At 39.6% G+C, this 15,108-nt stretch overlaps 1 protein-coding gene across 8 annotated transcripts in view; it reads left to right on the top strand.

Annotated features, from left to right (window-relative positions):
- The window catches only part of NFYC (nuclear transcription factor Y subunit gamma), a 79,583-nt gene that overhangs the window by 16,095 nt on the left and 48,380 nt on the right, over positions 1 to 15,108 (top strand). Inside the window, exon 1 of one of the 8 annotated variants that reach the window (XM_063699873.1) lies at positions 1,618 to 1,878. The exons of 5 other annotated variants lie outside the window; for them this stretch is intronic. Coding sequence is in view for 1 of the 3 variants with exons in the window: in XM_063699871.1 (XP_063555941.1) it covers positions 7,693 to 7,783 (91 nt within the window). In the remaining 2 variants the exon portion in view is untranslated. Of the gene's footprint in view, positions 1 to 1,617; positions 1,879 to 7,687; positions 7,784 to 15,108 lie in introns of those variants that run through there. 2 more of the 8 variants (XM_063699871.1, XM_055392586.2) reach the window with 2 other exon arrangements.

The following is a 15,108-nucleotide window of genomic DNA, read 5'->3' as shown; positions in this document are numbered from 1 at the left end:
TGGGAAGATCGCTTGAGCCCAGGAGGCGGAGGCTGCAGTAAGCCGAGATCGTGCCTCTACACCCCAGCAACACCCCAGCTTCGGTGACAGAGCCAGACCCTATCTCAAAAAAAAAAAAAAAAAAAAAGAATGAAAGAAATAACGAATTTATCCTCTGGAATGTCAAACTCTGTGACTGCCCTAAATAAATTAGTTAGTCCATCAAATTATAATGTGCTTTTAATAATACATCGTCAGCCCTCTGCATCTAAGGATTTAACCAACCATGGGTCAAAAATATTTTTAAAAATTGTGTCTGTACGGAACATATGCAGACTTTTTTCCTTGTCATTATTCCCTAAACAATACAGTATAACAACTACATATATAGCATTTACATTTTATTAGGTATTATACATAACCTAGCAATTATTTAAAGTATGGAGGAAGCTGGGCAAGGTGACATGCACCTGTAGTTTCACCCACTTTGGAAGCAGCAGTGGGAAGATTGCTTGAGCCCAGGAGTTTGAGGCTGTTGTGCCCTGATTGTGCCTGCATAGCTACTGCATTGCAGCCTAGCAACATAGTGAGACACCATCTCTTAAAAAAAAGTATACATGGGAATGTGCAAGTGTTTTATGCAAATACTATACCGTTTTATATTAGGGACATGCGCACCCAAGGATTTTGGTATCCATGAGAGGGTTGGCTGGGGAGTATCCTGGAACCAGTCTCCCATGGATACCAGGGGATGATTGTATTCACTAATGTTCTAGCTTTTTTGTCATTTCCCCCAACCCCTTATCATTATATTTCCTTCTTAGGTTCCTGGTTGACTTTCTAGAAATGCCACTTCCATTGTCCCTGCTGCTAACTTCATACATTACCTTAAAATTTTCCTATTTAAATTAGTTTGTGTTTTAAAATAAAGTGCTTTGCCTTGATACCAATCTGTGCCTTTAAAGTGCCACTAACATAATGACAGATGCCTTTTAGAAATCCTGCAAACTATTGTATGGCCATTGGCATCACTCTGTTAGTGTTAAAGAAGCTGTATTTTCTTTGGATTAGCCCTACCCAGTTTTGTTTTTCTTCTGTTAATGCTCAACAGAAAACTGAAGATGGTCACAACTTTCCGACCTTGTGCACATTGCTTCTCTGGTCTATTGCCATAGGATACCGTAGCAGTATCTTACAGACATCTTTGATGGCCAATCAGAAGCAGTTAAATTACCTTAAATTTTTTAAATGGAACTCTGACAGCCAATAAGAAATCCCGTGGGTGGGAACAGTAACAACCCTTTGGCTTGTTTTTAAGAACAATTCTAAATTTTCAATATTCTGTTTTAGAAGCACATGATGCCCTAGTGCAGCTGCTATGTGCATTTGCCAGACATTTCCACGCCTTAGAGTTCCCCATAGTTTGAAGTCTGAATCTGACCCCTGTTCTGCTTCTCAAGGTAACTTTAAAACAGGAAGTGTACAAAAGAGGTAACTGATGACGTGAACAGCCAATCGTGGCTTTGTGTTCTTAGCCGATAAAGCAGTTCAGCCAATGGGACCACTGTGGAGGCAAGGTTTGGTGTCAAATAGCATGCTAGATTGAATGCCTTTGACTGTTAAAGTGGAAGGAGGCTGCAGGGCTTCATTGGAGCCTCGGAGTTTTTCACTGAGGCAGGGGTCAGCTGAAAGACAAAGAAAGATGGCGAATAGTTTGTTGGGGGGGTGGGAGGACAGCTGTTCGGGTTTTCAGTGGAGTGGACATTCCAGACTCAGGTTTCTGCATCTCCTGCTGCCTTTTGTTTCCTCCGTCCTTTGGGGGGGAGGGATAGGAGTGACTTAAATTCTCCCAGTCGGAGGAGGTATAAATAACTACATGTAAAATTAATGCAGTTCCCGGTAAGTTTAATTCTTTGTTTTGTGTTGAAATGATAGAAACTGTTTAGCTTCAGAGAGTGTAGACAAGTTGCACTGTTCAGAAAATGGCCACTTTACATTCCATGCATACCTTTTGGTGCACCTAGAATACCTTGCTGTGTTTAGATTTTTGCATGTCCTTCAACTAGGATTTCTTTCCTAGTTGGGTATCGACAAGATCAGGTACATGGAGAAAGGCTAATCATTTTTCAGGGGCACACAGAAGCAAAACACTTTTCTCTTTGCATTGGGTAAACTTAACTGTTTTCCAAATAATTTTCCTTTGTTCAAGTGCACTGAAGCTTTCCTACGGAATAAGCTGAGTTGTGAGAGTTTTTTATTTCACGCACTTTGTTGACATCTGTGTTTTCAGATATGGAAGCAACACTGTTGCTGTTAGAAATTTGTGTGAAATACGATTTGCACTGCTGCAGGTTCTAATGGTGAAGGCCCACATGCTAGTGTGAAATTTTCCCATAACTTTCTTGATTTACCAGTCTACCTCTAGATTCTAATAAGTAGTAGTTAATGTAGTAACAATCTTTGTTTTTAATGCACATTTTAGCTTAGAATGCTGGTTAGAAACATCTTCACTTATATTGACAGTGACGAGCAAATCTTTTTCCACAGATTTCACACATTTTGTCAGGTGTTGATTTTAGTTCTTTAAAATGATGTGAGCAAAGTGCTTTTCATTTTTCCGTATTAAATATTTAAAATCCTGCAGTTTGTGAATAGGAAAGTTAAGAGTAAAGGCACCCTATCTTTTGCCCTTGATATATATATATTTTTCTCTTTATGGATATAAAGCTAATGTAGTTTGCTAATCAGTAACCAGCCAGTTCTCATGAACAGTGAAATCTTCAATCCCACGTACTAAGATCTGTAATACACCTGATTTTAAAATGCAATTCTTTGTTTTCTTTTTATTTGCAAATACGGAATGAAGGTCATTGGAACATTTCTGCAGCAGACTCAGTGTGGAGCCGTGAGCCAGCAGCACTTAGTCTCTGGGTACGGAAAAGGAGCAGGCCCTATTAGAGGACAAGTTTCGAGGGTGTCGATTTGCCTTCCCTAGCTTCCCCTCTAATAAAGGATTTACCTTAGAGGACTGATAGGAGTTAGATTTGGGGCTCTTGGAGTTGTAATGATATAGCAAGTCAAAGTTCCTGGATGCAGGCCTCTGTCGTTGCTTGCAAAAGTGACCTTGAAAAACTGCTGGGGAGTTGAAAGATTGAAGGACAAAGTTTGTTTATACAGATTTGGACTGAAAAGCTCTATTTAAGATGAAAAGAGACTGCACTTCTGATATTCAAGTCGAGTGGTTAGTAGGAATATGTTATAGATTCAGATTAGGAATTTTCAGGGAATAAGACAATAGGGCTGCATTCATTCTCTCTCCCACTCTTTTTACTTCCCTCCCCCCAGCAAAAAATTCTAAATTCTTTTGGTATGATAGCTGAGTGAACTGCCTAACAGATTCAGAATTCCTTGCATGCTACCTTGTCTTCTTTGTAATCTAGAGGGTTCTTAGTGAAGGGGATAGATAGTATTTTAGGAGTTCAGAGTAGTTGTATTTGTGAAAGTTTTGGGGAATTAGAATGCTTATAATAAGAAAATGTTCATTCTGGGAATTTAAGTCCTAAGATGAAGAAGTATGTGTTAAGGATTACATTTGAAGAGGTAGTTATTTTGATTTAAATTTATTTGTTTGAGTCATTGATTATTTATATGTTATCAGTTGTTCCAGATTATATATATGATTTTAAAAACAGTTGTAGGTGCTGACTTGACCCTGTTGGCCCTAGGAGAAGGCCTGCAGCAGGGGAGGCAAAAGTGAAGATGTGGTACAGTATGAGGTAAACTATAAACTTGAGAACTTTGTGGATTTGGCTTCTTGGAAAGACGCCCAGTCACTGCCTCTAGCCGAGGTTCTTCACCATTTTTGGATCATAGACTCTTTGAGAATGACCCACTACCTGGAAAAATGCACATGGGCATGCCTGTACAAAACCTTTGATGACTAAGTTATTTTCTAGTGTATGTCAAATGGTATTTAACACTTCAGCCAGATAAATGTTTACTAGACAAATGAAGAAAACTTTGCTTCCAGAAAGAGCAAAGACCTTCTAGAGAGCTAACTCTAATTTAGGCCATGGGTGGCTGTGTGTGTAAGTGGGGGAGGCTTAGATGGGGTCTAGAGATATGGACATTTATTTACTCTGATCACAGTATTTGAGGCAGCATGGTACAGACCATTTAAAGTCAAGAGATCTGTGTTCAAGCCCCACTCACCTTTATCACCAGCTTTGTAGGTTTGGGCAAGTCAGCTATTTAGTGTTAGCTTCCTCACATGTAAAAATGGAACCTAAAAGTAGTGTCTGATTTAGTGGCGAGTCTTGAATGAGATCATGTGTGTCAAAGTACTTTGCAAATTGTGAAGAGCTACATAATATTAGTTGTTACTAATCCAGACTATTTGGGGGATGAAACGTTTATGAAGATAGGTGTGGCATCAAAGAAAAAAATGCCAGTATTTTAATATTTGTAAAAAGGAGTTAGTTTAAACCTGACACATTTCTTTTTAAACTGCCTTCACCTGCATATTCCTATTTATGCTGACATGACCCTATTTATTTAATGCATACATTGAGACCACCAGTCCTTTACTCATCAAGATTCCTGTGAAAGAATTTTAACCCCTCTGTCAAAATTTAAGGCCCTCTCAGAATAGGATGAAATGGGTATGCTGATTTTTAAAAAACTCTTGTTAGATTTAGGAACCTCTCAGAATAAAATCTGGAAGCCTGTTCCATTTGTATTATGAGATTTGCATTACAATGCAGGTAAGTTGTAATGGTTGCAGATGTTTACCAAGCAGAGGTTACATTTTTAGTTTGTATACCAAATATTTATAAAGTAAACTGGAACCATTTTTTTTGTTTGCTTTGTGATTATCCTGTCAATTTTCAAGCATGGGAGGTAATTATAGCCTGCTGTATAGTAAGCAAGTAAATTTTGGGATTAATGCCTTTTTTTCTTTTTCTTTTTTTTTGCAGACGAGGTCTCGCTCTGTTGCCAAGGCTGGTGTGCCAGGCTGGAGTGCCGTGGCATGATCATGACTCACTGCAGCCTCCACCTCCTGGGCTCAAGCAATCCTCCTACTTCAGCCTCCTGAATAGCTGGGACTACAGGCATGTGCCACCGTGCCCAACTAATTTTTATTTATTTATTTATTTATTTTTATTTTTATTTTTAAATACAGATGGGGTCTTGATTTGTTGCCCAGGCTGATCTCAAACTCCTGGACTCAAGTGATCCTCCTGCCTTGGCCTCCCAAAGTGCTGGGATTACAGGCATGAGCCATTGTGCCCAATTGTGGGATGAACACTTTTAAAAAAAACAATTGATCTCTCATCAAAAATCTAACATAAATTTCACACAGTTGATACCTACTATGAGATACCTTTCTAACATAATTGGTGGAAACTCATGGGGATTTCTTTTTAATCTAGTCTGCATGCCCAGTGTCATCTATTTTTAGGACTTCCTTTTTTCCCCCCCAGGGGTGGGGTTGATATTTTGTGATGTTTGATTTCCTGTCCTATTAAGTCACTTCCTCTCAGGCATGGTCAGTCAGCATTGGTGTCTGCTTCCTATCTGTGCATTGAAAGAATCATATTCAGACAGAATGAGGTTTGGCAAAATTGATACTGACTTTACCAAATAAAATTCCAGTTCCAGGGATGTGTAGGTTTAAAAACAGCAATCGTGGTCACTTTGGGCTTTTGTTTTTAAAACAAGATGAGGTCTCCCTTATAAAGAGGCTAAATACTTTTGTGGGAGCTTCAGTAACCCAAAAAACGTATTAAAAGTTGAACATGGCTGTCTTCATGAATGGAATGATTTTTGCCTATCCTTATTACTGATAATATATGCATACAGAGTTTGAATACATCTAAATTAGGCTGATGGGAATCACTTAGGGATCTAGTCTAGTTCCCTTCTTGTAAAGTGGGGAAATTGAGGCCCAGTAAGTTCAGGTGCCCTAATCCAAGTCTTTCAGCTTTTTAGGAACAGGCTTGTACAAGTTTGGAGATTTGACTCCCACTCAATTTGTTGCATGTTTCTTTTATTCCTCTAGGTTGTTTTCACTTTTTATTTTTCATGTTTCTTTTCTTTTTGGCACTTCTGTCTAGGTTTGCTATTTGGGTATAGAAGGAACAGAGAAAATGTGCCATGGAAGAGGTTCAGAAGTCTTTACGTGAAGTGTGTTGGTTAGAAAGTCTGCTGCAGCAGATTTAGTGTCCCTTTGGGATCTGAAGATACCTTGCCTCAGCCAGTTAGTTGCTTATTCAGAAAGCCGAGAACCAGCTAGGAAGCTAATGGTATTCACCTGTGAGGTATTCCAGAGAGCCAGGTTACTTTTATGCAGTATGAGAAATTTAGGGTATACAAACACATCACCTGCAAGCCAGTTAGTGTTTTTTGTTGTTGTTTTTTTGTTATTATATTTCAAGAACAAGCTAATTCCCAAAAAAGTTTGGACCTGGCTCTTAAAGTGAGTCCACAAGCTAACCTGTATTTAGTAAACAAAGATTCCAGGGTCATTTTAAGCATTTGACAAGACTAAAATAGGAATCATTGTTTATAGACACCCAAAATAATATCTTAACTGTGCTGACTTTACTGTTTCCCATCAGCAAAGTGGTATTATGTGTGTATGTGCTTGTGTATGTTTGAGTAGTCTTTGTTCTTATCTTTATATTCTTTGATAGACCATGATATACTTTAACATTGTTAATTTTTCTGAAGGTGATGACCTTCATATATTTAGACAAAAGTTATAGTCGATTGAAAGAATGAGGGCTTGAACGATGTAAGTTATGTAATATTTAAGTCCTAAAGTGTACTGACTGAAGATTATAATAGACATAGCTGGATAGAATATATTTCATGTCTACATTTCCCAGAAGTGTAGTTTTCTTTCCTTTTTTTTGGAGACAAGGTCTTGCTCTGTCACCCAGGCTAGAGTGTAGTGGTGTAATCATAGATCACTGCAACCTTAAACTCCTGGGCTCAAGCAGTCCTCCCACCTCAGCCTCCGAGTAATTGGGACTACAGATGCATGCTACTAGGCCTGGCTAAATTAAAAAAAAATTTTGAGGGCAGGGCGTGGTGGCTCACGCCTGTAATCCCAGCACTTTGGGAGGCCGAGGCAGGCAGATCACGAGGTCAGGAGATCAAGACCATCGTGGCTAACAAGGTTAAACCTCATCTCTACTAAAAATACAAAAAATTAGCCGGGCGTGGTGGCGGGCACCTGTAGTCCCAGCTACTTGGCAGGCTGAGGCAGGAGAATGGCATGAATCCGGGAGGCGGAGCTTGCAGTGAGCCGACATGGTGCCACTGCACTCCAGCCTGTGCAACAAAGCGAGACTCCGTGTCTCAAAACAATAAATAAATAAAATAATAATAATAATTTGGCTGGGTGTGGTGGATCATGCCTGTAATCCCAGCACTTTGGGAGGCCAAGGTGGGCAGATCACTTGAGGTCAGGAGTTTGAGACCAGCCTGGCCAACATGGTGAAACCCAGCCTTTACTAAAAAAACACAGAAATTAGCCAGGCGTAGTCCCAGCTATACAGGAGGCTGAGGCACAAGAATTGCTTGAATTGGGAGGTTGCAGTGAGCCATGATAGTGCCACTGCACTCCAGCCTGGGCAACAGAGTGAGATTCCGTCTCAAGAAAAAAAAAACAAAAAACAAAAACTTTTTTTTTTTTTTCCTGTAGAAATGGAGTCTCATTATTTTCCCTGGCTGGTCTCAAACTCCTGGCCTCAAAGGATCTTTCTACCTCAGCCTCCCAAAGCACTGGCATTTACAGGTGTGGGCATCTGTGCCTGGCTAGTTTTCTTTTTAATGTGTTCTGCTACCTCCATATGGGGGCCCACCTCTTTATAACGTGGTCAGATTCTATTTGTATTATCACTCTTATCTTCTTGTCTCTCCCTTAGGGATCCCAAAGCTAGACCCCGCTGTTCAATAATTGACCAAAAGTTTTTCTCTACTTATAGTATTTTTTCTAAATTAGATTGCAGTCTAGCACCTGCAGTGAAAATGGGCAATCGAAGGATAAGGAATGAAGGTAAATTCCAGTATAAAGGAAGAACTAAAGAAAAAAAAAACATAGTAAATGTTTAACTTTAAAGTGGCATAACATTGTGACCTTGTGTTCCTTAGTTCAAAGAAAGAAGACTAAAATAACTACAGCAAATAGTGGTGCTAATTCACTTGGTTATCCTTTCTTCTTGGAAGTACTACCGTTTTGGTCTGTTTCCATAGTTTCAATTACATAGAAAACTAAAGGGAAGACCTACTTGATTGAAAATATCCAGATAAAATGAAATTTTCTTCTGTCTACCTAAGCTGTATAGTTCTTACCTTCAAGGAAATGCTAAAGTTGGATGCTTTTTACACTTCCTTTCACCAATTCACCACGCATGCGTGTCTTTTTTGTGGAGACTTTAAAAATGTATACAAATAAAATTTTACTCTGAGACTGATGATGTTTATCAAGTATTAGAAACTGATATGGAAAGAACAAGCAAAATACACAGAATTCAGAGGAGGGGAGACGTTCGCTTAGGAATGAAGGCAAGCTGTTTAACTGGGTGTAGACTCAGGGAGGTAGGGACAAGGGCATTCCAGACATTGGGAGCAACAAGCAAGATCATGATTCAAAAAGTACATCTTGGGTTAAGGAGAGCAGTAAATGGTCAGCTGCTGAGAGCATAAGGAGATGAGTTAAGGACAGGAAGGAGTGGTAAAAGAAAGAAGTATGGAGAAGTAAGTTGGGTCAGATGTTGAAGGGCCTTGTTTGCTAGGCTAAGAAATTTGAACAGTCTCTGCTTGACGTTGGTGACCGTTGAAAATCTGGGGTAGTAGAGTGATGTGGCATTATGAGAGCTGCACTTTTATATGATTTATTATACATCTTAGGTTCACAACCCTTATAGGATTATTAGGAGGTTTAAAATAGGTAGTAACATAAAGGGCTTAGAATTGTACGTGGCACACAGTAACTCCTAATGAACATTGGCTATCATCATCATCGTTTTTATTACATGGAGGCAATGAGGGTCTGAACAGAGATAGTGGTAGTATGAAGAAAGGTCAGGAGATGGACACTGTTGGACACTGTTGGACACTATGGAATTTAGCAGCTGATTAGAATTGAGGAACAGAGGAGAAAAAGTGCAAAATGATACTGAGATTTCTATCCAGTCTGGGTGACTGGAGGATAGAAACAGAAATATAGGAAGAGCAAGTTTGGGGGGAAAAGAAGATAGATTTAATTTGGGGCACGTGGAATTTCAGTTCTGGGTAGCTTTCTGGTTGTAGATGTCCAGCCAGGCAGCTTGTACATGAAGGACTGAAGCTTTGGAGAAATATCAAAATTGGTAATGTATATTTGGAATTTAGGATCATAGAGATTATAGCTGAACCTAGGGGACAAACAGGAGAGAATCAAGAAAGAGAATTGACAGAAGACTAGTGCTACATGTCAAACATGGAAGCCCAAAAATGTCTGACTCTAAAGTTGAGAAATCCAGAAATGAGCATGGTAGAGTCCTCTAGGTCAGTGTTCTCTAAGCTTTTTTTGGTTGCACACCCCTGTTTTCTGAGTGTGCAGTTCCCATGTGAGAATTAATATTCTTTATTCCAAAAAGTTACTTGCTCGGTTTTTTAGTATTAGTTTACTAAAAATAGAGAATATCTGTAACTCCCCTTAATCCAGGCGTGTACAACAAGGTAAAGGTTTCATTGTTAGCCTACATCTTCCTCGCAGTCCTTGGAGCACAGTATGTAATACATGGTCTTCTGACAAGTTCAACTAAATGAGGGCATCATTATCAGCTTATAGGTTGAATATTTGAAAAGCTAATATTAACACTTTCTGTGTGTTCCTTGATAAGTAAAAGACTAGAAATACTTCCTTAGAATCTGGTGACCTTCACTTGCTTTAAAGATGTACAAATATTTCCTTGAGATTAGTACATATACCATATCTCCATTCGGTACAAAGACTAGGTTTTATTTTTTGAGTTGCGTTGGGCATAATCTTACTGATTTTAGCTTTGTAAAATCTCAAATGGCAGCATCCTGCATGAAGCTGACCAAAAATACATATGTAGGAATTTGGCAGCAATTGCTGAGCAAGTAATTTATAGCCCACATGATCATTGTAGCACCAATGAGCAGCACACACAATTAATTACCAGGAATGAGACTAGCCTCATCTGTAGGATTTAGCAGAATTTTTAATATAAGACACCTATATTTAGTTTCTAGGCTATGTATGTTGTAATTATCCTCAATCTAAAATAAAGGCAATAAGAAACTTTTCACTAGAGAAATAGTGGTAAATTTCCAGCCATTTTACCTCATTATTTATAATCTAAACTCCATGATTATTTTCCTCTTGGAAATTCACTGGCCAGATGCCCATGAAGCTCCCCTTGAAGGTGGTTAAGCAATGTAATAGAATGCAGTGTTTATATGAATAGTACTTTATAGTTAGTGAAGTGATTTCATACTCATTCTCTTATTTGGTATCTACCTAATGTAAGTAGGACAGACGATTATCATCCCCCATTTTGAGGGTGAGAAAATAGAAGGCAGAGCGTAGTGACAAAGGCTTTTGCTCTTTGTACTGCACTTTCTTACCATATATGAAAAACAGTCTATAGCTGTGTCCATCTTCGGGGACTAATTCTTCCTCCTACCTTCTCTTTTCCATACTTGCTTCTCCCCTGAAAGGCGCAGAACTTTCCCAGAGTTCTCATCAACTCTCATATTATAGACTACTTAACAGGCTAATCGTAAAGGGAACAAACATACAGTCAAATTGAATTACCTTTAAAGTGTCTGTTAAAATAGGTGAACACGGTCACTTTTTGGAACAAAGCATGGTACAAGTAGATAGATAACAATTGAGCATTACCAGTATTTTGGAAATTGTCTTTAATGAATCCTAAATTCACTAAGGTCAGGTAAGTAGTTGAAGGATTTTTTCCAAATAGATATGTGGTTAGAATTGTATTAGGTGTTCTATGGTATTCCTTAGCTATGCAGATACATACTTTGTGGTATGTATTGAGGCAGCTCCCACATTTGGGTTCTCATCTTGAAACATAGAGATCGATATTTTTAGATGAATCATGGTGGTTTTTTTTGTTTTGTTTTGTTTTGAGACGGAGTCTTGCTCTGTCGCCAGGCTGGAGTGCAGTGGCACGATCTTGGCTCACTGCAACTTCTGCCTCCCAGGTTCAAGCGATTCTCCTGCCTCAGGCTCCCGAGTAGCTGGGACTACAGATGCGCGCCACCACGCCCAGCTAATTTTTGTATTTTTAGTAGGGACGGGGTTTCACCATGTTGGCCAGATGGTCTTGATCTTATGACCTCGTGATCTGCCCGCCTCAGCCTCCCAAAGTGCTGGGATTACAGGCGTGAGCCACGGCGCCTGGCCCATGGTGTTCTTAAATAATCAGTTGCTTTAAATTTCCTAGCTATGATTTATAATCCTTGCTTACCCCTAGTGAGGTGGAACAAAGGAATTCTGATTTCTTGGAGGAATGGCTGGATAATTAAGATAACATTATCACCATGTTCACAATGTAGCGATAGCTATAATTTTGAAACACTGCATAGAATTTAGCCAGGTGATTCCTCCTGTAAGTGGGCAGCTATGAAAACATCTCCAATATAGGAGGCTGGGCTAAGGCTCTTCTTCTGAATTATAGAGAAAGGATAGAGTGACTTCCCATCACCAGGCTCCCAGAAAGTGAACTTGATCCTTTCTATCTCTGCTCTTGTTTGGTAGCTAGATGGCCTAGTCCCACTCCTTTGATGCAACTGCAGTTTAGCAAGCTTGAAAACCTTAAGCTTTCTTGTTTAAGCTTTCTACTTTGAAATGTTTAAGAATCTGGTATCTTGATTTTTTTGGAGTACTTTTTTCAGGAGAGTGATCAGGAAAACGAAAGGTAAAAAGGCCTGGTGGATTTGTGTTCCAGGCTGAGAAAATCTATAAGTTCTTAAGTTTTGGGTTTTCTATTGTTATCAATTCTAAAGTAGAAGGAGAAGATTTAATGAAAGAGCACAGAACTGAGAATCAGAAGACATGAATTTTAATTTCACCTGTGGCATATACTTGTCCTGGTGACTTCTGCCAAGTTCCTCAGTCCACCTGGATAAAGTATCTTTATCTGTCAGATGTGTTGCTTATCTTATGTGTTTATGGTGAGAAACACATAAAATAACATGAAACTACTTTAAAAAGTGTAAAGTATGTACAAATGTAAGGGATTAGCATAACTATCTCAGTCACTTTGCCCTCTTTGAAGAGGTCTTTATGTTCTCAGTTCCTGACAGCTGTATACATGAAGTTAAGAGATTTAGGGTTTGGTTGGCTTGGAAGATTTGTCTCATTTCATGTCATTTTCCTTTCTTTCTTCTCCTCTTTTAAACATTTAAATCAATGATAAAAGACACTAAACAGAGGGAAGAATTCACAGTGTATCTGAATGAGCAGAATCTAGACAGCAGAATCAATACAGCCAAGCTCATATTGACATTATTATAACGCCCTCTAGGTTTTTAATTGACAATTTTCTGCCTTCCCCTGTCCCACCACCCCGCTGGTTTTTAGATGTATTAAGTCACCAGCACAATCTCCCATTTTTCAGTGGAGCCGATGATTAGATAATTGTCTACACTTGTGCTACATTTTCCAAAGTAGAACAAGTTTTTCTCCATCCCCACTCTTGTGGCTCTTCCATTGGATTACTGCACAAAGGTTACTGCACAACTGAGCACAGATACTTAAGAAGGAATTTTCCCATTTCAAAAAAAGTGCCTAGAATGAGGCCAAGGATACTTGGGGTCTTAAAATAGTTCTTGTCCGGGCATGGTGGCTCACATCTGTAATCCCAGCACTTTGGCAGGCCAAAGTGAGAGGATCACTTGAGCCCAGGAGTTTGAGACCAGCCTGGACAAGATAGCAAGACCCTGTCTTTACAAAAAAATTTAAAAATTAGCCAGGTATGGTGGCAAGCACCTGTAGTCCCCGCTACTCAGGAGGCTGAGCAGGGGAGGATCACTTGAACCCAGGAGGTTGAGGCTTCAGTGAGCCGTGATTACGCCACTGCACTCCAGCGTGGGCAACAGAGCAGACACTTATTTAAAAAAAATTTTTTTTTAAGTTCTTGAGGAACCTGTGTTTGTTCATTCAGTAGATGTGTATTGAATCCCCACTATGTGCAAGGCATATTTGCCTTGAGGGTGTATCAGAAACAAAATGATTATGTTTGTCTTACAAATGGGGGAAAAAATAGGAGCATGAAAAATTTAAGCTTAAAAAATAATGTGCCCCCTAAAAAAAGAGAATATGTTACACAAGTCTGAAGCAAGTGAATATGCTAATTAGAGAAATAGATTTGATTGTGTGCCAGGAATGGTTTCTTGGGGAGAAAAAAAATTTATCATCACTGATTAGTGAATGTGTAGACAGTGTTTAATTTCTTTACATTTGTACTGTAAAGGCAAGCTTCTTATCAATGCTATTGCAGAAGAGCCTTAAACATTGGTTTCAACCCATGAGATAGTCTGAGAAATTCCAACTTTCCAGAACATGTTTCCTTCATGTTCACTTCAGGATGTTGGATATAGATGGAAGTGGGTGGAGCTCTCTTTAGAGCTCCAAACAGAATCTTTTGCTTGGACGGTGGGGCCAGGTTGAGTGGGGAGCTGCCTGGACTCCAGGTTTCCTCTACCCTCTAACATAAACAAGATTCCTTTCACAAGACAAAACAGGCACATACTCCTAGCTTGTGGAAGTCTTAGGTATCCAAGGAGATGGTGGTGGTTGTGGGTTTTTTTGCGGTTTTTTTTTGATACAGGGTCTCACTCTGTTGCCAGGCTGAAGTGCAGTAGTACAATCATGGCTCATTGCAGTCTCCCAGCTCCTCGGCTCAAGTGATCCTCCTGCCCCAGCCTCCTGAGTAGCGGGAGCTACAGGTGCGTGCCACCACACAGGCTAATTTTTTTTTTCTTTTTTGTAGAGACGAGGTCTTTCTATGTTTCTCAGGCTGGTCTTGAACTCCTGGGCTCAAGCGATCCTCCTGCTTTGGCTTCCCAAAGTGCTGAGATTACAGGCATGAGCCACCGTTCCCAGCCCAAGGAGACATATTCTAAGAATTTAAGGCCGGGCGCGGTGGCTCATGCCTGTAATCCCAGCACTTTGGGAGGCCAAGGTGGGCGGATCACAAGATCAGGAGATCGAGACCATCCTGGCTAACACGGTGAAACCCCGTCTCTACTAAAAATACAAAAAAATTAGCCAGGCGTGGTGGTGGGCACCTGTGGTCCCAGCTACTTGGGAGGCTGAGGCAGGAGAATGGTGTGGACCCGGGAGGTGAAGCTTGCAGTGAGCCAAGATCACGCTACTGCATTCCAGCCTGGGTGACAGAGTGAGATTCCATCCCAAAAAATATATATAAATAAATAATTAATTTAAAAAAAGAATTTAAATGTTTTTGGATTAGTGTGGAGAGAAAACCTAGTATAGTTATTGATCATTGACACACCCAAGGATTTAAATTTGGAACGTTCCCATTTTCAGCTTGAATTCTTTGCTTTTTTGGAACTAGTACATTTGTTCCAAATTTAATAGTTTAAAGGGCTTAAAAATTATTTCATGTTTATAAAAGAGGTAGGAGAACATCTTTCTCTATTTTAATATGTATTTCCATGCATCTGAAACTAGGCTTTTTAAAGAAATATGTTAAAAGCAAAGTAAGTCTAAATTACAGAGAAAAAGAAGCTAGTTGGTCTTTAGGCTCAGTACTGTATCTGGGACTCTTCAGACCAGTAGTTGGTGTCTTGTCTAGCTTCAAGCAGCCATGATGATATGATGCCATCTGGCATTTGTATGAAGCTTGCTATTTTTTGAGGCCTTCTAACATGTGTTTTACCATTTGTGTGTTTCAATTGCTCTGTGGGATGTTGCTGTAGATGAATAGAGAAGTTTCTAAGAAGTTAAGAGATTTGCTCAAGATCACAGTTCGCCAGAGAGCTAAGAACCCCCAGGTCCAATAAATTTTATTTATTTATGTATTTACCTCGTGCTTTAGTGCCCCCAACTGTTCGCAG

The sequence above is a fragment of the Gorilla gorilla genome, chromosome 1 (genome assembly GCF_029281585.2).
Source record: "Gorilla gorilla gorilla isolate KB3781 chromosome 1, NHGRI_mGorGor1-v2.1_pri, whole genome shotgun sequence".
Classification (NCBI taxonomy): domain Eukaryota; kingdom Metazoa; phylum Chordata; class Mammalia; order Primates; family Hominidae; genus Gorilla; species Gorilla gorilla.
This window is presented reverse-complemented; position numbering and strand designations above follow the sequence as displayed.